Genomic DNA, 23290 nt, shown 5'->3' with positions numbered 1-23290 from the left:
ATGTTTTTCTCTCAAAATATGTACTAAAATTGGTACCCTCTGCAAATTCTTGATTGCCAGATGCAATATTATTGCAGATTGTTAATACTAGAGTTAAAAGAAAAATATTTATTACTTATGGCAAGGTTTGACAAATGCCAGGTTACCATGGTAACTAATATATTGGCATTGACACCTAAAATTTTCTGTGGTGTCACTAAATTGGAGTCTGAAGACAAACATTTTTTGAAATTCATATTAGTGTATATATCAATACTAAAGGGGGAAGGGGCACTATGTCCTGAAAAAGTCAATATATTAATAAAAGAAATATTTTTTACCAGTATTTCTTGGAAAAATCCTGTTTGGTTCCTAAAAATAGTTTTGGCATCCAGTTTTTTCTGTGAGCTGTCAAGTCCTGGCTCATGGATTATGTTAATGATAATGAATAAGTTTATGATCTGTTCAGCCGATGGACCCTTCATCAAATTCTAGGTCAGAAAAATGCACCCTTCACAAAATACAAATTAACAAAACCATAAATTTGACACTAAATTTCTTTAAAGAATTAAACATTTTAAATATTAACTAGATTGTTTTGCTTTCCCCAAAATCACTTACTTTTCACCAGATATGCTTAATGATCATTTTTACAAAAATAAAAACACTTTCACAAAAATAAGATTCTATATAAAAAAAAAAGTCTGGACAGATCCTTCATGATACTTAGAGCAGCGTGCGAGCAATATTTTATAGGAAAGGAATTGAAGTCAAATGAAATTTCAGTCTAGAGGTTGTGATAAAAATTAACCATTCAGCAGCTCTGAGCTCATCTGCTTGGTTTTTTTTTCCAAGACTGAATTGTTTAAAAAAGAGCATAAGACATTTTTTGTTTCATTGAATGTGACATACAAGAATTAGGAGAGGAAAAACTGTGTCATATTTGACTTGACTAGGTGAAGCCTATGTTGGAAGATCTAGTATCAAAATGAATAATTTTAAGACAGTGGGCTTATAGTCATCCTCTACTTTACAACTGTATCATGAAGCACCAAGTTTTTTAGCATCATTAGCCAAAAGGAGTGGGACCCACCCTAACCTGGCGGGTACACCAGGTTATGGACCTCTGCTTCAAAATTATTAACCACCTCTATCAAATGGGTTTTTTTTTTCATCCATATTCATTGCTTCTGTTTCAAAATGATTGCCTCAAACAGCTCTCTTACAAGTCTCTGTTTTTATTGTCCTGGCATATGCGAATTAACTGGGAAGAGGGAAAGTCATTTGCCCTGTGTTGAGGGTAGGTATATGAAACTGGCAAGAGATAGGCTATAAACGCTGACTGGCTTCAAGAGTCCATTTCTTTTTATAGTAGTGTTGTCGCTATTTTTTTTCATGACCCTTGTACTATGTATGAGTTATAAAGCTGCATTTGGTAAACCAATCACATACACTGTACAGGGCTTAATGGAATCACATTGGTACTAGGGGTTTATGATAACAACTGATAGATAACTAAAAAAAATCCTCTGAGAGTGAATATGAGGACTATATATTTTGGTTAGGTTGAACAAGGCATATGAAAACAGAACAAATGTTTTGTTTCCCACATAACTGGTTGCAAAATGTTAAGTCGTGCCATTTTTTTCATATTGTGCAGAATATTTTTTCTCTAAAATAAAATCCTGTATTTTTAAAATTATTCAGCCATTGTGAAGAGTGAGAATGGCCTTATCTTTGGAATTTTACCTTACATTTGATCCCAATATAAGAAATTCATTGTGAGAAACAGCCCTCTACATAAATAGATCATATCTTATAATGGTTACTACAACAGTTCGATCAGGACAGATGAACCGAGTATGGAAGGAAGTGTCTGTATAAACGGGGGGGGGGGGAGGAGAACACATTCTGACCTTCTACATCAGAGGGGTTCTTAACGTATGGGTCGCAAGGGTGTTAATAAGTAATGTTTATTAAACATTTTCATATCCAAAATAGAGACATGGGTCATAAAGTTGGTCATGTTAGGTCGCGGCTGAAAAAAGTTAAGAACCCCAATTCTACATAGTCTTGCAGGTTGGTGAAGATAATTTTTATGGATAAAAAAATTAGTCTGATTCAAAGTGAGAAATATAAAAGGTAACATCAAACAAAATCCCAATAACTGTAAATTTTTTCCCCATTTTATGATATTGTTGTTTCGTACTTTCCAAAAGTGATAACAATACCACAGTAATAACATTCCAAGTGATTCCAATAAGTTGCATCCACTGTATATTAGGTGTTGTCAGAGAGAATAGAGATGAAGTTAATTTTAAACTTGATTTGATCATGTTAAAAATTTGTTGGGTATTAATGAGGAAACAAATTTTGATGGCTTTATTAAAAACCATGAAGATAAAAATAAGTATAAAAGATCACTTTTTCACTCTTTTAAATTGCATTTTTTAAAATACAAACATCTGTGCATTTTTTGGTTTTTAAATTGATATTTACAGTTGGAAAAAAATGATATTGCAAAGTGATTTGTGGCTTCAGTGTGGAATAAAGTTGGATGTCAAATTTTATATTTATGAAAATCATTTGATACAAGTTTGTGATATCACATTGGTTTTTCTGTATTGCTTAAATTTTAACAAATATATTTATTTCTTTCAATCACACTTTTTAAATTGATTGGAAAAAAAGTTAAGGCCAAGAAATTTGTTTAAAAAAAATATTGGTATTCTCTCTTTCATGAGACAGCATCAGCTAATGAAGAGGCTTTTCTGTGCTCTGTGATCCGTTATGTAACCAGTCTATAAATAGGTGGGTGACATTTTAATGACACCTTTTGGGTTAGCTGCTAACTGCCCATTTGAAGTGCTTCCTTACATTTTTGTTGTTGTTGTTTTTTGCTGGTACCATGACAACTGGTGGATCTGGAAGTAGGAAGCCCATCAAGTGTCAACTCATCGAAGGTGGGGGCGATTTATGTTTGCAATTCTTCATGGGTGATCTATTTCAGTGTTTAATAAATTAATATCCGTAAAGAGTCATTTATGTTCCCACTCCCCCCCTCGTCATTTATGTTTCATGGGATTTAAAAATCTATGATAAGTGAGTTTTTTTTTTAAAATGTAAATTCATTTAGTGCAGTGCCTATTTTTAGCACTTTCTTGTGTACATGAAGTAAGTTTTTGCTTCAGCAATTTATCTCTTGGATTTCTGTCATATATCCTGATTATATCCCCTCATGGTTTCTCTTAATGTACAGGATGAATCTCCCACAAGGACATTGCGGCTGAAAATAATTGCTGGTCATAATCTAGCTAAGAAAGATATATTTGGTGCTAGGTAATGTGAAACATCTTTCAAAAATATAACTGAAATTATCTCGTGTTCATTTGTGATAAATTTAATGAGCTTGAAGTTTTTCAAATACATTGTGTATGAAAAATTAAGAATTGTATTTTGTGTTATAATTATATCACTTTAAATAGATTTGGTGGTTTCATCTGTCATTTAGCAGTTTTCATGTTTTATGTGTCAATAGATCAGGGATGACCAACCTACAAAATGTCAGGGTACTAAGAGTGACATGGAAATGTTTGCCTAAACATCTTTTCAACATGATGAAGATAAGTTTTAAGATAAATTTTCGGACAAAGTTGTATTACTCTGCAAGAAAGGATTGTGAAAGAAAATAATCCAAGGAAAAGCTGATGTCAATCTGATGTATAGTTGCCTACTCCATATTGACAAGTTTAAAGCCTAAACAATGAATGAGCAATAATGATCAAAGTTTCAAAAAATACAAGTTGAAAAAAATAAATGTTCAGGGGGAAGCAGTTCACATTTTTTGTACTTTAAAATTTTCCAAGACAGTAGGGATATCTTTAAAACATGGAGTGCTTGGCAATCCTAAATAAAACCAATAAATAATGAATGGCACACAGAAAAGTTTATATGTAGGATATATATAATCATGCACAGGTTAGAGAAATGCTGGCCACCACACTGCAATAGATTGTACCTTTCAGCAAATGTTTTACTCTATCAAGTATGAATAGTTGAGATTTTCTTAGACCAGGGCCATAACTAGGATTTTTTCTGCCCCCTACAACTTTAAAATTCAATAATTCTATAACAGTGTTTTCTGTTCCCATCTAAAATTGCTGCCCCATAAATTTTGTCGTCCGAAGCAGCTGCCACCCTCAAATTATGGCCCTGGCTTAGACTTAAATCTAGTAAAGGGGCATACCTAAGACCCACTGTTGGGGGGGGGGGGGGGTTAGGCAGGCTCGTAACTAGGCTGGGACAACTGAACCCCAAGCCAAATTGAGGACCCCCACAAAGAAAAAAAAGTTCTTATTTGGCTTATTTCTTGTAAATTTTAAAATTCTTGTTTGAAATAATCTGCAAGAGAGACTCGCTTTCAAAACAAATCATTGAAAAGAGGGGTGTTGCCCCCTCCCCTTTTCTGACGATAACCTTTTCCAGGGGGGGAGTAAAAGTCTGCACTGAGAAGGCTTGCTATGACCCTGAGGGATAGGTTTAATTGCACACCATTGAATTGAGAGAGGAGTACACAATGTTTCAGAAAATTTTTCAATTGATATCAATTAAAACAATATTGGAAGTATTTTCTTTTAATAATTTGATTTTTTTAGCATTTTGGTGAATAGGAGGCCTCTCTCTGTGTATGGCTCTGCATCTGCACACATATTTATTTAATTGCAGTGATGTATCTGAGAGATGTCATGCATACTGAAAGGTTAAATTAATTTGTCTATTGATCTAAAATGATTTATTTTTTTATGTAGTGATCCATATGTCCATATAGAAGTGCTAAGTACAGATGATACTGTGATTGATTCATATTGCACCAAAACAAAGAAAACGGTAGAGATTCTTTTTTATACATAGCGACATTTAGAATGATTTTGGTATTGTTTTTCATTGGGATTGACTGCATATAACTAGAAATAGAAAAAAAAAATTTGTATCAGTTTAAAAATAAAACTGACTTGGCATTATTGAAAAATGACCCCATTTGATCTTAATTAATGTTGATTTTGTTCTTTTGATGTATGCACAGATACCAATATTAGGTATATCATTTGCAATTTGTTTTTCTCACTCTTTCAGGATGTTTAAAAAATTTTAATGCAAAAAGGAGAAAACACATGATCATTTAAATATTTCTTTGGCTCATAGGTTATCATACATATGAGTTTTTACCTTTAATTGCCATTTCTTGGATCTTTATTGGTTAATATCACAGAGTTATGAAATAATGAAAGAGTACCCATTTTTCTAACCACAAAAGCTTGGGTCTCCTGTAGCTTTTTAGCTTGAGAAAAAAAAATCATTTAGAGATAATTGTGTGGAAACCTCTGATTAAGATTATCAATACCTAGTTAAGTCAATTTCAAAACATTCTTGTTTACTTGCACATAAATTTGAGTTAAAAAAAATTAGGATGGTCGCATAATTTCAAATCATGAAAGTTATAAAAAAAAGAAGAGTGAAAAGGAATTCTCTTCTCTCTCTCTCATCTTGCAGCCATATTCAATGTTTCAATATTTCCATTAAAAATTAAAACATTTTACATTAACAATTTATTGGTTATTATTCATCTGTTAAGTATTTTGAAATGGAGTGAATGCATTTTGCAAATACTGTGATTTTTTTCATTCATTTTTACCTATATACTAATTTGTGTAATTTTTTTTTCATGTTGCAGACACTGAATCCAAGATGGGATGAAGAATTTCTAATTAAGGTATAGTCTGCTGAGAGAATAGTTTTTTTATAACTTATAAATGAAAATATATAACTTATATAAAAAATACTAACTTAACTGAGAGAGATAAAGCCGCAAAAATCAGGTTTGATTTCTTTAGAATATAATTGTGATTTCTAGTCAATAATAAATCAGTTTATTTCGCTTTGTTATCAAAATTTTTGGAGTTTTGAACAACTTTACTGTGAGTGCTGCTAGTATGAATTGATTTTTTTTATACCATCTTCTTAAGAAATATTTTTTATACTTAGGTTAAAACAGCAGAACACAAGCTCAAATTAGAAGTTTTTGATGAGAATCGACTGGTATGTATGGTTTTGGAAAAAAAAGTTTTGTTATAATTCTTTTTTTTTTTTAAGTATACATTTTTCTTATTGTATTTAATATAAAAAATTTGTCTAAAAACTAGTTGTTTTATGTATTATGACATATTTAAAAGTTTACTGACAGTGGGAAATTTCCGAATTTTCTTTTTATTACCTGAACTTCCATTGAACTTTTAATTCGATACTGTTTCAACCAAGACATGAATATCGCTCACTATGAAAAAAAATCTTATTTCCTGGTTTTTCAATGATAGGGTTAAATTTCATTTTAAAGTTATTTCATCTCATAAATGATAGTTCTCATCAATATTTTATGTGAGCGATTGTCATATTCTTCACAGCTTTCATACAAAATTAATTTAATTGTTGGTAAAATTAGATATCGGAATTCTCTAATCATTAAATGTTAAAGTTATTTATACTTGTAACACTGTTAAATAAATTGTATTGAAATAAACACATTTTCCCCCTTTCAAAATATTTCTCTCTGAATATTCTGCGGGGAATTTGTGTATTGATGACACGTATGTGTGTGATGACACATATATGATTTTGTTGAATGTGAACACATTGATTTTTTTCATTACTTTTTGCAGTTTAATTCACTATTCCAATTTTTATTCTTTCCATAAATACAAATTTTAGACTCGTGATGACTTCTTGGGGTTAGTAGAATTGCCTTTGAGTAACATTCCTACTGAGAGACCTGGCAGGCATATAACGCATAAGTACTATATTTTAAGACCAAGAAGGTAATTATTTTTTTTAATACTTTTAATACTTTTTTTAATACTTAATAATTTTAATGTTTTTCCCCAAGATAATTACATATAAATCTTTATTTATTACAGAAAAAAAAATGTAATTTATTTTAACAAATATGTTAAATATGTTTTGTCCCTCTTGCAACTGAGGTTCAAAAAATGTGACTAAATTTCCTTTATGTCAGCTGGCATCATTAGATTCAAGTGTTGACATATGTTTTGATTTCAAGAATTGCAAAATGAACTAAAAATATGCTTTTAATAAAATAAACATATATTTCAATTGTTTTAAAAATATATTCCAATATATAAAACTATGGAAAAGCGGATTGTTGACTACTATGAAAAAACATTTGGTGTTTATTTCAATTCAATGCAGTTATTTCAATATTTTATATAAATTTTATTAATCATGTTTGAAGTCATATGAATTGTCAGGTGTATGCATATTTTTTTCTATTCAAGTGCAAAGTCGAGAGTGAAAGGTCACCTCCAAGTTTATCATGCCTTTGTTCCCAATGAAGGGTGGGAAGATGATGATAGTTCTAGCCAACCTGAAAATGAGGCAAGTCTTTATTGCCACTAGTTGAATCGTATTGTATTAAATTCGTCAAATATTTTTTTTTCTTCAAATTCACCAATCTGTCATCATAATATTATCATAAAATCGTGTGAATGCATGTTGAATTGTTAAATGAGGGGGAACAAAGCAAGTTTATATTATTATATAAACTTGTACAAGTAGGAATATTATCAAAATCGTGTGAATGCATGTTGAATTGTTACATGAGGGGGAACAAGTCAACTAAATGAAATTTGACAGAGACAAAGTAGCATAATTATGTCAATGGTTCTTCTTAACATTGCTTTTTTTCCATCAGGCTGGGTGGGAGATGGTGAATGCTGAGAATTCGAGCAGTAACGGGCAAGAGGAGTTGCCTGTGCCTGTACCTCAATCACCCATGCCTCCGTCCAGTTCAACCCTTCCCCCAGGTTGGGAAGAGCGGCAAGATGCTGTTGGAAGGACCTACTATGTTAATCATGCAGCCAGGACCACCCAGTGGGATCGGCCAACCAGGTCAGAAAGTATTTACAATAAACATTTTTTTCTGAACTAGAATTTTTTTTTTTTTTAATTGTCAAATAACTTCTTTTTACCCCCAAAAATTAGAATATAATGAGTATATTAAAAACAGTGGTATATATATATTTAAATTTTCCTAGTCGAGCAAATAATTCCGAAGAAGAAGCCCAACAACGTAGCCTTGAAATAGCACAAGAATTCAGGAGGAGAGTTCATATTAGCGTTGATCACAGTGATGATGCAATGGTGCCCAATGAACATTCCAGAGAAAATGATGTTATCAATCAGGTATTTGTTCTTTTTATTTATATTTTATAGGAGCAACTTCATTAAGTTGAAAATACATGATTGAGTAAGGATCATTCAATTTCAAAATATATTTTTTTAAATTAATGACACAGGAACACATAGTAATACATTAATATATAGGAAAAAATTTTGTTTTTTATAGAAATGTTCGACATGCCTTCCATTAGTCATACACATGTCAAGGCAATTATAAGAATTCTTGCAAAATACATTTTAACCCCAGATAACTAAACTTAAATGAGTGTTACTCAGTAACTAATAGTAGTCTGTAGTCTATTAGATGAATGTGTTTAGTTATCAAGGGCTAATGGAAGTCAGTTGCAGAAATTGTCTGCCTGCATAGCTTCTTGCATTCAAAAGCAGAATTTTGGTTGTTTTAGCTGAATGGTTCCAAATACTTGTAGTCGTGGACCCCCTGGAAATATTACTATCTGCCATAGACCCCCCTACTTTCATTCGTGGACCCCCATTTATAGCAATAAAAACTACAGTCATCTATTAGCAAGAATGTTCTTGAACAATGGAGAACATTATACCCAGCACTAGTAAATGTGATGTGATAGCATTGTCATCTAATGGACTGCAAAAGAACTAAAACTTTTCATATATACTCCTATTGAGATATGTCGCCTCAAGTACAATTTTTGTCAAATCATATCAATATTACTACTGCAGTCTATCAACGTTGTAGTCATGTTTTTGCACATTAATTTAGGTAAATCTTTTTATAATTCTACAATTGGGCCATAGTCCTCTGGAGGTCCAGGCACCACAAATTGGGAACCACTGTTTTAGCTTGCCACTAAACTTCAGTGCTTGTAAGTTATGCAATTTGTATGACATGTAATACATTTGTTTCCTCGACAAATGCCAAACAGTAGGGCCAGCCCATAGCCTATTGTTTATCATTTGTGAGGCAACAAATGTGTTGTCATGAATTCTGTGAAGGCAGAATTTCAGTCGTTTTTCATTTTTCAAAAAGCAGGTTGAGGAACATGCATAATGATGATTACAGACTGACATAAAGCAAATAGCAGAACACAGAAAGCTTTCTGTGTTACAAGATTTCACTTTACTTCTTCACCAAACAAGCTTCATAAATGACACACTAGTGTCATCGATTGTTCATAATCAAAAACTTTGACATTTTTTCCTTTTTATTCATGGATTACGTATCATACTGTGTTTTTAATTTTTAAAAATATACAAAAATTTTGAAATCATATTCTTTCTGAATTATATTGAAAATTGATGAGGTTCTGAAGTTTTAATCTCAAATAAGTAAAATGGAGTTTCTTTATTACCAAATTTCTGCCATGATGCTCCTCAAAATTTTTGTTTCTGATCTGGAAATTTTTGTAATGAATTTGTTCTACAACAATTTTTTTTTAACTGCAATGAAACAGCATTACAAGCCTACATGAGAAGGTTTACTGTAATATATTTCTTGAAAAAAATGCTGTATGGGTGGGTGTACCTCATATGTTTGGAATCTTTTTTTTTTCATCTATATGTGATATCTTGTATGCTCCTTGCAATCATGTAAATATTCTTTCTGTAGCAGGGGTTTTTAACCTTTGTTTTTTTTTAATAAATAAAAAAATTATATATATATAGTATAGGCCTATAGTGAGGTATACCACACTTTGAACAATTAAAGTTAATTCTGAATAGATGAAATGCAGTTCAATTTTCAATTGATGTTTGAAACTAATACACATCTGTAAATTGACATTTTTAATTTTTGTTCCATCAGTTCAAAAACATGAAAAGCAACCAATATTTACAGTGAAATCTTGATATAATGATACTCTGGGGACCAAGAAAATTATTGCGGTAGAGGGATTATCGTTATCAAGTTTAACAAAAGACTTATAGGTGGGTGGTTCCATGGAACCTAGCACTGCAACCAAAGGTCTATTGCACTACTATCCCCCCTCCCAAAAAAGTCTTTAGTAGAGACCTGTAGCTGAAGCAAAGTTCAGCAGAGATCTAATAGAAATGTCTTGAAGCTCCCATGTTTCAATCAAATGACAACCCAAGCGCTCAAACCTATGTGCAGAGTACATTTCACATTCACAAAGATAGTGAGAAGCTGTTTCTTCCTTATATAAACCTCTATAGATTGAGTCACTACTAACACAGATGACATTAAGATGCCTTAAGAGTACAGTGGCCAGTAAGTAGACCAACAGCTCTACGAATACCATTTTTGCTGAGCTTAATCAGCCTCTCCTGCCTAAAACTAGGGCAGTCACAATAATTTATATATTGTGTTTGTTGCTGACCATCAATGTTCAGCCAATCTGGGTACTGTTTTTTCCTTAATGAGTTGAAACAATATTTCTAATCAATTCCTGTGAAATGCCCAGAGCTGGCCCAAGACCAATACAAAAAAATACAAATACAACGCCACAACAGGCAAATTGCCCAACGAGGTGGCTGACTTAAGAACATCATGGATCCCCGAGCCCTACCTACTACTGCTATACCCCCCCCCCCCCCGCGGAACCCCCAACGAATCGGTACATGCGTGAATGTGCGTGTACGTGTAGTGAAACCTGAAGTGAAGTTTTTCTTTGTTTCTCTGTAATGCTTGTTATGTGTAGTGCTGCCATCTGCCACCAGTTTTTCTAACTATGAGTGAAGTGTTATGATTGAATGATTTATCGTTGTAGGACTGTTGCTCTCTGTGGCGAGACTTTTTAACGGGGAGATCGGCTCGCATTTGCGCCTTGAAGTTGGGAACCACAGAAAACCAGCTTCAGCCGACCACCACTGTGGGGTTCGAACCCGGATCCTCGCATCGCGAGTCCGTCATTATAACCACTCGACCACCACAGCAACCACAATGAACATAGTCCCAGAACCACTTCTAGCCAGCTTGTCAGCCAATTTATTACCCAAGGTACCTGAATGACCAGGTACTCAGCAATGCTTGACTCTGTTTTTGTTGGATACTTAATGCAGTGTAACGCTCCTAGACCACATGAGAAGTAATTTCATACTTTTGAAGAGCCATCAGCCCAGCCTGACTATCAGAACAAATAAAAATCTTCTACTAAATCCTCTATCTATGCAAAATTCTAAAACACATGAGGAGCAGTTTAACATTAGAATATAGGCATTCCCAAACACACGCAAGACTTCAAAATAATATCCTTGCAGAGCGATTTATCATTACATTGAGTGTCGTTGTAGCTAGGTTTCATTGTATATAGGTACATGTAACAATTTGATGTTTGGGTCAATAAAAATGCAAGTTAAAATGAATTTTTCCTATTGTAACGAATCTATTTTCCCAGTATGGATATTTTTACTAACTCTCTGTGGCCTTACAGCACCTAATGCGTTTTGTTTGTTTATACGTTGTTAAAAGAAGTTGAGAAGAGAAAATCTATCTTCCAAGAGAAGAGAACGTGAGTTGGAATGTGGCTTCCGTTCTGTAAGGTTGTCTGTTTTGAGTGTGCTTTGAAATAAAGGCTTCTTCTTTAAGTTCTGCAGTTTCCCTGCTTTAATTGGACACCCCTCCAATATCAAGGGTTTAGAACTATTCCGCCATCTCCCGGGAAAGAGACGCAACTCCTACACGACGTCCCCTTATAAAACTCGCGCCCAACGTCGTGGCTCAAACTCAAGGCAGTACGAAACGGACATTCGATCTCAACTGTGAGGTTCCTGATAGCTCCTAAAATCGAAATGGCGTACTTGGCCAAAGGTAAGAAACGTGATTTGATCCTACTCGCTCTAGAATTAGGAGAGGAAGTTCCGAATGATTCGCGTGTAGTAGATCTCAAGCATATAATAACAAAGTCCTCCGGTTATGAGGAAGAATTCGTGAAAGCCCTGCTGGCTACTATTATCGGAGAAAGAGAGGGAGAAGAAGAACAAGCCAGAATAGCCGAAGAAAGAGAGGGAGAAGAAGAACGAGCCAGAATAGCCGAAGAAAGAGAGAAAGAACGAATCGCACTAGAACGTTCATTTGAACTTGAAAAGATGCGGTTGCAGCTTGAGTTTCAACGACTCTCGCAACCGGCAGAAGAGTCATCCGTCGCTCTCATCGATCAGCCCAAGTTCGACGTGAAGAGGTTGATCCCGAATTTCAATCCGAGTGAAGATGATATGTCGCTATTCCTAAAGTTGTTTGAAAGACAGCTAAAATTCTTGAAAGTGGAGAAGGTGAACTGGGTTGCATATCTGCTGGGAGTTTTGCCGAATGAAGTTGCTAAACTCATTGCTCGAGAACCTGAAGATAAGGCTCATGATTACGACCACATCCGGGAGGTTCTCTTACGCCGTTTCAAGCTGAGTGCGGAAAGGTTCTGGCAGCTCTTTTCTACTCACAGAAAAGCACCTGGAAGTACCTGGAAGGACTATCACTTTGAGATCCAAAGTTACTTTGAAGGCTGGCTGTCCGAACTGAACATTGGAAACTTTAACGAGCTGAAAGATCTGATGATTTCGGATCAGATGAAGAAGAGGATCCCACCTGAAGTTAAAGAACATTTTCTGGATGTTTGGAGCGAGTGGACTACCCCTGAAGAGATCGTGGAGAAGCTGGATGCTTATGATAACCTTCGAAACAAAAAGAGCGAGATCCAATATGAGAGGAAGAGGTTGCAGTCAAAGCAACATGAACCCCTTAGGTCCCCAGTGCGACAAAGAGACTTTCATTCTAATCAACGTGCGAATCCGGAATCGGAAGATGCAGGACGTCATCCTGTCTTAAGATGTTATGGTTGTGGGGAACCTGGTGTTACCAAGTCCCGATGCCGAACGTGTAATCCTCCAACGGATAGACCAGGACCCAGTGTCAACGCTTTGGACTTATACAGTTTATCATCCCATCCTAATATGGAATCGAAAGATGCCAGTAGCAGTCATATCCTAAGATGTTACGGATGCGGAGAACCTGGTGTCGTCAAGTCCCGATGTCGAACGTGCAATCCTGCTACGAACACCCCAGAAGTTAGTGTCGACGCCTTGGCTTTTTACAGTTTCTCAACTGAGAGACGTCAAAGAAATGCTATCGAAGTCATGATCTGTCATAAGCGTGGAGCAGTGTGTGCTGACACGGGTGCCACACATTCAGTGGCAGGGGAGAAGCTATACCATCTCCTACAAGAACATGGCTTGCCCTTTTCCCGCAAGACTATCGTTATGAGACTAGCCGATGGATATGCTCGTAGAGCCGAAGTCCTAACAACGACTGTGGACATCAACGTCCAAGGTAAAATGGTTCCCACCGAGTTGATGGTGCTTCCACACGCCAGAGAAAACCGAACCCTTCTTGGTATGGACTTTCTCGGAGATGCCGGGATCGTCCTGGACGTTCAGCAAGGAAAGTGGTACTTCTCTGAAGCTCCTGAGACGCGATATCCATTCATCGAGAGCCCATCGGAAAACAGTGCACTCCTGCTGGCACTACCTGCTGAATCACCCTCATATCGACTTCGTGAAGATGAAGGTACCCACCTCACCCATCAGCAACGGGAAGTCCTTGATTCTCTCCTTGAAAAGTATCAGAGATGTTTCAAACCAGGGGGAGAACCGACCCCTTTCATCGAACACCGCATCAACACTGGTGACCATATGCCCGTAGCTGTTCCTCCATACAGAATGAATCCCACCAAAAAAGAGATTCTGAAACAAGAAATCGACAAGCTCTTGGCTGAAGGGATAATTGAGGAATGCGAATCCCCATATGCGTCCCCCGTGGTACTCATCCCCAAGCCTAATGGTACAATTCGCTTGTGCGTCGACTAAAGGAAACTCAATGCCATCACCGTTGCTGACTCTTATCCTCTTCCACGAATGGACGACCTGCTCCATGAGGCTCGAACTAAATCCTTCATGACAACTATTGACCTCCGATCAGGCTATCACCAGGTGAAGATGCATCCCGCTGACCAAGACAAAACTGCTTTTGTGTGTCCTTTTGGTACTTACCGATATCTACGAATGCCGTTTGGGTTGCGAAATGCTCCTGCCACCTTCCAGAGGCTAATAGACCGATTCAGAAGTGGACTTGGAGACATTCTTACTCTCACTTATCTTGATGACATCATAATCTTGTCAGATACCTTTGAGCAACACTGTGCAGATCTACAAGCTGTTTTTGAAAGGCTCCTTGTCTTCAAACTTCATGCGAACAGAGAGAAATGTCAGTTCGCGTGCTCTCGTGTAAAATATCTAGGATTTTGGATTACTTCTGAGGGTATCGAAGTAGATCCCGACAAGGTCTCTTCAATTCAAAAAATCCCCCCACCAAGGAACATCAAGGAGCTACAATCCTTCCTTCAGACATGCTCCTGGTTCCGTAGATACATACAGGATTTTGCCGAAATTTCTCGTCCACTCAGTGATCTGACAAAGAAGAAGGTTCAGTGGCATTGGGAAACCCTCCAGCAACAGGCCTTCGAGACCCTTAAAAAGAGGCTGACCAGCCCTCCTGTGTTGAAACAGGCTGATGGAACCATACCATATATTATTCGCACTGATGCAAGCAACTATGCCCTTGGAGCTGTGTTACTCCAAAGCCAAGGGTCGGATGAACACCCTGTTGAGTATGCTAGCAGACTTCTCACAGCAGCGGAACAAAACTATTCTACGACGGAGAGGGAGGCTCTTGCTGTAGTCTGGGCCTTAAAGAAATTTCGTGGCTATGTTGAAGGAGCGGAAATAACGGTAGCGTCCGACCATCAACCATTGAAGTGGCTTCTCAATCTCAAATCGCCATCGGGAAGACTTGCAAGATGGGCGCTGGAATTACAATCTTTCAACCTGAAAGTACAGTATATACCTGGAAAAGTGAATAGTATAGCTGATATGTTGTCACGCCCAGTCTGTGCTGAAGTGAATTCTCGCGAAGTTTTGAATATATTTGTGGCTGACCTACCAGCAAGAACTCCTAGAACTATTCGAGAGTCCCAACTTGGCGACGAAGATTTGAGGAAAATTATTCAAAGCTTTGAATCTACCCGGAAAACTGAAGATTACGCGAACTGGACAGAACGTGGATTCGTGTTGAACCAAGGAGTGCTTTACAGATATGCCCCAGATGCCGACTCAGAAGAGGCCCAATTGGTCATACCGAACAACGAGCGTGAATCCATACTTCGGTATCACCATGATGATCCAGCAGCTGGACACTATGGGGAAGAAGGAACTTATCATAGGATTGCAAAGCGCTACTACTGGACTGGCATGCGAAGATACATCGCTGACTATGTGAAGAACTGTCCTGAATGTGCCCGTTACAAAGCAACGAATCAGAAGCCGGCTGGACTACTTCGAACTCCCGTGTATTCTCAGCGCTTTGAGATTATCTCTATTGACTTGTTTGGACCATTACCCAAGACCGAAACCGGTAAACAGTGGATCTTCATTGTCGAAGATTGTGCCACTAAATGGGTTGAATTGTTTGCCCTCGACCGAGCTACTGCTCGTGAGTGTGCCTCCGTCCTGATCGAAGAAGTGTTCATGCGGTATGGGATACCACGGCGGATTATAAGTGACAATGGACCGCAATTCGTTAGCTCGGTTCTACAACAAGTGTGCTACACGTTAAAGATAGACCACAACATTAACCCAGTATACTTTCCTCAAGCTAACCCGGTGGAGAGGAAGAATCGAGATTTGAAGCCTCGACTAGCAATTCTTGTTGGGGATACACACGATAACTGGGACTCCAAACTCCCAGTCATTCGCTTTGCCATGAACACTGCCAAATGTGACTCTACTGGTTGTACCGCTGCGTTTTTACAATTTGGACGAGAAATGAGGACCGTGGACGACGTAGTTCAAGATTTGCGGACGGTGGTGGGAAGTGACAACTTCGTATCTGAAATCACTCCTTACTTGAAGCGTTTCGCATCGATTACAAACTATGTAAGGGATCGGGTCGAGATGAAGCAAGACCAGCGCAAGAAATATTATGATCAGAATCGTCGTCAACTGTTTCTCGACCCTGGTGACAAAGTATGGGTATCTTTGCATTCCGTCAGCAATGCTAAGAAAAAGTTAACCTCCAAATTCATGCCGAAGAGAGATGGCCCTTATCTCATTTTGACGCAGAAATCTCCTACATCGTATGTGGTTTCAAGTCTAGAAAAGCCCACAGAACCTATCGGACCCTACCATATATCGGCCTTGACACCTTTCCGAGGCACTGAGACTACGCCTGTGGCCCCTCTGAAACCAAGAGGCCGTCCACCCAAAATGACAGCTAACCCTAGTCGACGTCCTCAGAACCGGTGTGACTCGAGGACTGAACTTCGACCTGAGACAAGAGTGTCAGCAGTTGCCCGGAGCTTCCCGTTCCGTTCGTCGGAAACTACTCCCAAAGGAAAGATGGCTGTTACTGGCTCCTCGCCGAGACGTCGTCGGAGCCAGAGGGGGAGATTCTAACGAATCTATTTTCCCAGTATGGATATTTTTACTAACTCTCTGTGGCCTTACAGCACCTAATGCGTTTTGTTTGTTTATACGTTGTTAAAAGAAGTTGAGAAGAGAAAATCTATCTTCCAAGAGAAGAGAACGTGAGTTGGAATGTGGCTTCTGTTCTGTAAGGTTGTCTGTTTTGAGTGTGCTTCGAAATAAAGGCTTCTTCTTTAAGTTCCGCAGTTTCCCTGCTTTAATTGGACACCCCTCCAATATCAAGGGTTTAGAACTATTCCGCCATCTCCCGGGAAAGAGACGCACCTCCTACACGACGTCCCCTTATACTATTAATTTTTCTTGCTTGCAAAGCAATATTAACTATTTCTTTTCATGTTTGTTAATTTCAACAAGTGTTTGAGTTTTTATGCTACAAACAAAATCTAAAACTTTAAATAAGAGTTGTGTAGGAGTAATTTTTGTTTATTTCGAAGAAATAGTGGTACATCAGTAGGGCATCACAAGTATTTCAGACTTACGAATGCTCAGCTTGAGCTTCATGTAGAAAATTTTTATCTTTGATTTAGTTCTTGGGGGTGCTCGGCTTGATGCTATAAAATCTAGTGGGTGCTTGAGCATCCTCTGCTCTGACACCAATGATGATATATTCAAATCTTACATATAAGCAGCTCTGTTACAGGAGATGTCTGAATAGAGATCCAGGATATACTGAAGCCACGAAAGAAGACCAATGAAGAATAAAATACACCAAAAAATACTAATTTCCTAATGCACTTTAACAGTTGTCTTCTCAGGATAAATATAATAACCATTACCACGCTGACCGGGGATCATACCTAGATAGGATACCAAATCTTAATTCCTGGTTCCTCAGTGGGAAAATATACAGGTAGACGGTAGTGTGGTTATTATATTTATCGTCTGAACATGGCACCCATAGTGTGTCAAAATGCATTAGGAATTTCATATTTTTCAGCATATTTGCCTTTTTGTTTTTCTTTTTTTGTGATTATATCAAGCAAAGCATCATTTACTCTTCTATATTGAAGCCATGCATCTAAAATTTTATTACTGCATTGCAAAAAACATATTTGTACATATTATTCTTAGTTATGATAAATTGAAATGAAACTAACTGCATATGAAATTTATAGAGCCATTATATACCTACATGTTGTATGCCGTTATTTTCTGTTTGCACTATTAATTGTATTTTTAATTTGTTTTTTTACTTTACTTCTATGAATATAATTTTGTTTTCTATATAGATGCTTGAGGTCCAAAGGATAGACCCATCCATTAGAAGACATTCGATGGTGAGTGAAAAAATTGATGGCTTAACTTTCATTCCTTTCAAGGCGAAAATTAAACTTTTCATATATCGAGATCAATTTTTATCTAACGCCAGGATTATAACATAAAAGTTTTATAGAAGATGCTATGAACTATGCTATGATAATTCATTTGTTGAAACATCAAATATATTTTCTAAAATTTATTTTCAAAATTTCTGATGATGTGTGCGAAAACTGCAGAAATAAAATTTAATTCTGTGATTGCAGCCTGTATCCATATCATCAAGGTCTCACATGTCCAACCATGTAACATCTGAAGGTTTACCTCCTGGTTGGTCAATGCAAGTGGCTCCAAATGGAAGAGTGTTTTATATAGATCACAATTCAAAAACAACAACATGGGTAAGATTTGCTTAATAAACTGTTTCAAATTCATTGCTAAGAAAACTACTCGTTAAATATTGTTTACAACAGTAAATATATCTTGATGTCACCCCATTGGGACTCAAGTTTTTTGATAACAATACTCAAAAAATACATAAAACCAAGGAGAGTGACCAAACCTCTGGTTTTTTCCCATATCTTTTGGCTGTCCCGTCGTTTAGGTAAAAATTAATATTTAACTATGTGAATCAGTTATCTTATGAAATTGTCTTAAGTTCATATGCAGTTCAGTAGTAGCAACAGCAACCTTTAACCAGTCATCTCACCTATTTTTCCGTGTGCTACCTACTGTGCCCTTTTTTATGCAGACCTTTTTTTTAGAAGTTTGAAGCTATTAAAATGTATTTTATATTGATTTTTGATTTAAAAAAAAATTAAAACTGATGTTCTTTGCTATATATTTAAACTAATAAAAGTTAGTAAAACTAATTATTTTTCTAAATAGATTTTATAATAGGTTTATAAATTCTTAAAATATTAAAATTATTTATAGATATATAAATAAAATTTTTATCTATTCTATAATATAAAATCACAAACAAACTCGAAAAGGGCCTGTTGCTAAGCAACCGAGTGACGGAAGTGGGTGAAATTTTTGAGTGACTGAAATCTGTTACGGAAGTGGGTTCGATTCATATATCGATATTCACATTCATATATCGTACATTCATATTCATATATCGATATGATATCATATATCATATATCAATATTGGGTCGATATTCACATATCGGGACCATGTTATGTGCATGTACCAAGAGGCTCCTACATCCTACAGCAGAGCCCTTAGGCTGGAATTTAGATTTCGAGCCCCCAAACCAGCTTTTCAGGGGCCCCTCTGTGATTAATTTATAGTGTGAAAAATCAAAAAGTGATAAGAATCTTTGTGGCCCCTGTCAGCCCTTCCTTTGTGGGGGGGAGGTCCATGCCGAGAGGTATATATATGTATAATATACACACACAACAGCAGTGCTCCCAACACAGGGTCGGGGTACCCGGGGAAGATTTCACGTATAAGTAAAAAGTTTTCATTTCCAGGGGCCCTTGATGGATCTCATTGTTTTCTTGCTGCTTTAACGTTGAAAAATTTCGATAGCGGAAGCAAAAGATATATCCAGTCTGGGGCCCCACCAAAAGTATGCGAATTGGTGTCCCGGGTAATTGGTTGGGGGCCCTGGATTTTATTCGTTGGTAAAATGAATACAAATGAAAATTTTTCATGGCACTCGCTCCGGGGGATGACCGACAAGCTTCCAAGTCGGGGGCCCTATGTTTACAGGTTTCATTTTGGGGGCCCTGGATGAATCTCATTCTTTTCTGTTGTAGAATTTGCAACAGCCGAAGCCCGAGATAAAGCCAGTCTGGGGCCCCACCAAAAGTATGCGAATTGGTGTCCCGGGTAATTGTTTGGGGGCCCTGGATTTTATTCGTTGGTAAAACGAATACAAATGAAAATTTTTCATGGCACTCGCACCGGGGGATGACTGACAAGCTTCCAAGTCGGGGGGCCCCCATGTTTACAGGTTTCATTTTGGGGCCCTGGATTTTATTCGTTGGTAAAACGAATACAAATGAAAATTTTTCATGGCACTCGCACCGGGGGATGACCCACAAGCTTCCAAGTCGGGGGGCCCCATGTTTACAGGTTTGATTTTGGGGGCCCTGGATGAATCTCATTCTTTTCTGTTGTAGAATTTGCAACAGCCGAAGCCCGAGATATAGCCAGTCTGGGGCCCCACTAAAAATCTGCGTATTGTGTCCCCGCCACTGGATGTGGGGCCCTGGATTTTATTCGTTGTGAAATTGATAAAAATGAAAAATTCTCACAGGGGGGTGTCCGACAAGCTTGCAGGTCAGGGCTTCATGGAAATGTTGGCAGGTTGTAATTCGGTGCCCCTGAATGTATCTCATTGATTTTTGTGGTTTAACATTGTAAAATTTGCAACACATCGGTAGCCCAAGATATATCCAGTGTGGGGCCCCACTGAAATTCAGCGAATTGAATCTGGGGACCCCCATGGGGAAGTTTTCTGGGGATACTTGATGAATCTCATTTGTTTTTTGTTGCTTTATTATTATTTTCATTAAAATTTGCTTCTTCAGTAGGCTGGTGCTTTCACACGTCCCTTTCCCCTTTTCCATAGCACGCTGATGAAGTGGGACGAAATAAACAAGATATGTCCGGGAGAGAAGTGGGGGGGGGGGGGGGTTGGCTGCCAAAGGCGGCAGGGGGGGGGCAGAGCCCCCCTAGTAGATATATAAATTTCTTAATTTAAAAAAACAATGATAGCATGGGTTCAAGTTTAAAATGAAGGCAGGAAAATATTTCTCAGTAATTTTTACGCACAATGATGTATTAAAATTTATAAAATGACACGTTAATCTTATATTTTCTCCTTGTATGTTATCAGTTATGTATAAGGTATTGATATATTAACGAAAAAAGCCTTTGAGGATGCTGCAGCTTTGCAAAGCATGGTGAAGATAATAGCAGTAATAACTCCAGACCACATGAAATATAATTATTCAACTCCATCTAGTGACAAGATACTAAAGTAGAAAGCTGCATATGCAGTTGGCAGCAGCTGTATGACAAATTATGTCATACCTATGTGATAAAGACTGAAAATCCCTAAGACAGCATATGCCGCCATAGCCCGATAACTGGTTAAATTCATGCATATGTGCATTCAAGCAATTTTCTTCAAGCAACGTATCAAGATAGCAGCACTTTGAACACATACCAAGCACATCTCTATCTGTCTTATTATACAGTACAATGCATATGTACACTGAAGAGCCAAAAAATCTTGTGCACCTGCCTAATATCGTGTAGGGCCCCCTGCGAGCACACAGAAGTGTCGCAACAAGACGTGGCATCGACTCGACTAATGTCTGAAGTAGTGCTGGAGGTAATTGACACCATGAATCCTGCAGGGCTGTCCATAAATCTAGGAGTAAGAGGGGATGGAGATCTCTTCTGAACAGCACGTTGCAAGGCATCCCAGATATGTTCAATAATGTTCATGTCTGGGGATTTAGGTGGCCAGCGAAAGTGTCTAAAGTCAGAAGAGTGTTCCTGGAGCCACTTTGTAGAAATTCTGGAGGGGGGGGGGGTGTTGCATTGTCCTGCTGAAATTGTCCAAGTCCGTCGGAATGCACAATGGACATGAATGGGTGCAGGTGATCAGACAGGATGCTTACGTACCTGTCACCTGTCAGAGTCGTATCTAGACGTATCAGGGGTCCCATATCACGCCAACTGCACACGCCCCATACCATCACAGAGCCTCCACCAGCAATGTACTCCCCTGTTGACATGTAGGGTCCATGGATTCATGAGGTTGTCTTCATACCCGTACACGTCCATCAGCTCGAAGCAATTGGAACCGAGACTCGTCAGACCAGGCAATGTGTTTCCAGTCCTCAACACTCCAATGTCTGTGTTGTCAGGCCCAGGCAAGGCGTAAAGCTGTGTGTCGTGCAGTCATCAAGGATACACGAGTGGGCCTTCGGCTCCGAAAGCCCATATCGATGATGTTTCGTTGAATGGTTCGCACTCTGACACTTGTTGATGGCCCAGCATTGAAATATGCAGCAATTTGCGGAAGGGTTGCACGTCTGTCACGTTTAATGATTCTCAGCAGTAGTCGTTGGTCTCCTTCTTGCATGATCTTTTCCCGGCCGCAGCGATGTCATAGATTTATGTTTTTACCGGATTCCCGATATTCACGGTATACTCGTGAAATGGTCGTATGTGAAAGTCCAAATTTCATCGCTACCTCGGAGATGCTATCCCCATCTCTCATGCGCTGACTATAACACCACGTTCAAACTCACTTAAATCTCGATAACCTGCCATTGTAGCAGCAGTAACCAATCTAACAACTATGCCAGACACTTGTTGTGTTATATAGGCGTTGCCGACCGCAGCGCCGTACTCTGATTGGTTCCATATCTCTTTATTTGCATACGCATGCCTGTGCCAGTTTTTTCGGCTCTTCAGTTTAAATTCGTCAGATGCATAACTTTTACTTCATCAAGATTTGTTTCAAAATGCTGAAATAAATCTGATCAAAATAGTAAAATTTGAAACTTTAAGTATTGGTTTTATAGGATTATTGTCATGCTCCATAAAATTGTTTATATTTTTATTGTGCAGATTCATCCAAGAACTGGTCGTCCTAGTCCTTTGCCTAATCAAAATAATGTGCCCAATAGATTTAGTAGTGTGGACGATCTTGGACCATTGCCTGTAAGTTTTCATTCTAAAAAAATCCTTTTCTGGTCTTGTATGTTTTTGCTTAATTTTCTGTATCCTATTCAATCTTTTTGTACATAAAATGAATACGCCTTATAAATTTCGGTGAATGTCATTCTTCAGAGCATGTTATTTTTTGGACTTGTATAAGCAACGTACTCGTATGTTCATTATACTCACTTTATATATTTGTAATTTGTATGCAAGTTTGATTTCATGCTATTTTCATCTTTTAGGAAGGTTGGGAAGAACGTTTTCATACTGATGGGAGAATATTTTTCATAGACCATAGTAAGCTACAGTGTTATATTCTTTTATTATTATACATTATTCTTCTGTTGCTAGTTACTTGATGCTATAATTATTATTCTCTTCCCACCAGATACTCGTACCACTCAATGGGAAGATCCACGTTTGAATAATCCAAATGTTGCTGGCCCAGTACGTGTATTTTTTTTCCCTGTAAATTTGTGGTTTTTTTGTGATTTTTAATTTATATTTAAAGGTACAATTGAAGGTATGTATAATCATGTTAATAAGCCAAAAAATATTCATATTTTGTGTATTTGTGACCACATGAGTTACTCTTTGCCACCTGATAGCTAAATTGGTAGTGCACCAACCTCCAGTCTATAGC

At 37.4% G+C, this 23290-nt stretch overlaps 1 protein-coding gene across 1 annotated transcript in view; it reads left to right on the top strand.

The window, feature by feature from the left end:
• The window catches only part of Nedd4 (E3 ubiquitin-protein ligase Nedd4), a 38377-nt gene that overhangs the window by 5620 nt on the left and 9467 nt on the right, over nucleotides 1-23290 (top strand). The window contains exons 3-15 of the mRNA XM_089247970.1: nucleotides 3239-3318; nucleotides 4788-4866; nucleotides 5711-5749; nucleotides 6022-6075; nucleotides 6742-6848; nucleotides 7326-7425; nucleotides 7742-7938; nucleotides 8085-8232; nucleotides 17922-17969; nucleotides 18216-18350; nucleotides 22555-22647; nucleotides 22890-22944; nucleotides 23036-23094. Coding sequence (XP_089104096.1) covers nucleotides 3239-3318; nucleotides 4788-4866; nucleotides 5711-5749; nucleotides 6022-6075; nucleotides 6742-6848; nucleotides 7326-7425; nucleotides 7742-7938; nucleotides 8085-8232; nucleotides 17922-17969; nucleotides 18216-18350; nucleotides 22555-22647; nucleotides 22890-22944; nucleotides 23036-23094 — 1194 coding nt within the window. The remainder of the gene's footprint in view (nucleotides 1-3238; nucleotides 3319-4787; nucleotides 4867-5710; nucleotides 5750-6021; nucleotides 6076-6741; nucleotides 6849-7325; nucleotides 7426-7741; nucleotides 7939-8084; nucleotides 8233-17921; nucleotides 17970-18215; nucleotides 18351-22554; nucleotides 22648-22889; nucleotides 22945-23035; nucleotides 23095-23290) is intronic.

This window comes from Pholcus phalangioides, unplaced genomic scaffold (assembly GCF_987345545.1).
Source record: "Pholcus phalangioides strain wild (caught in Gottingen) unplaced genomic scaffold, Ppha-v1.0 ptg000018l_1, whole genome shotgun sequence".
In the NCBI taxonomy this organism is placed as follows: Eukaryota; Metazoa; Arthropoda; class Arachnida; order Araneae; family Pholcidae; genus Pholcus; species Pholcus phalangioides.
The sequence above is the reverse complement of the archived record's forward strand: the minus strand, read 5'-3'. Positions and strand labels throughout refer to the sequence as shown.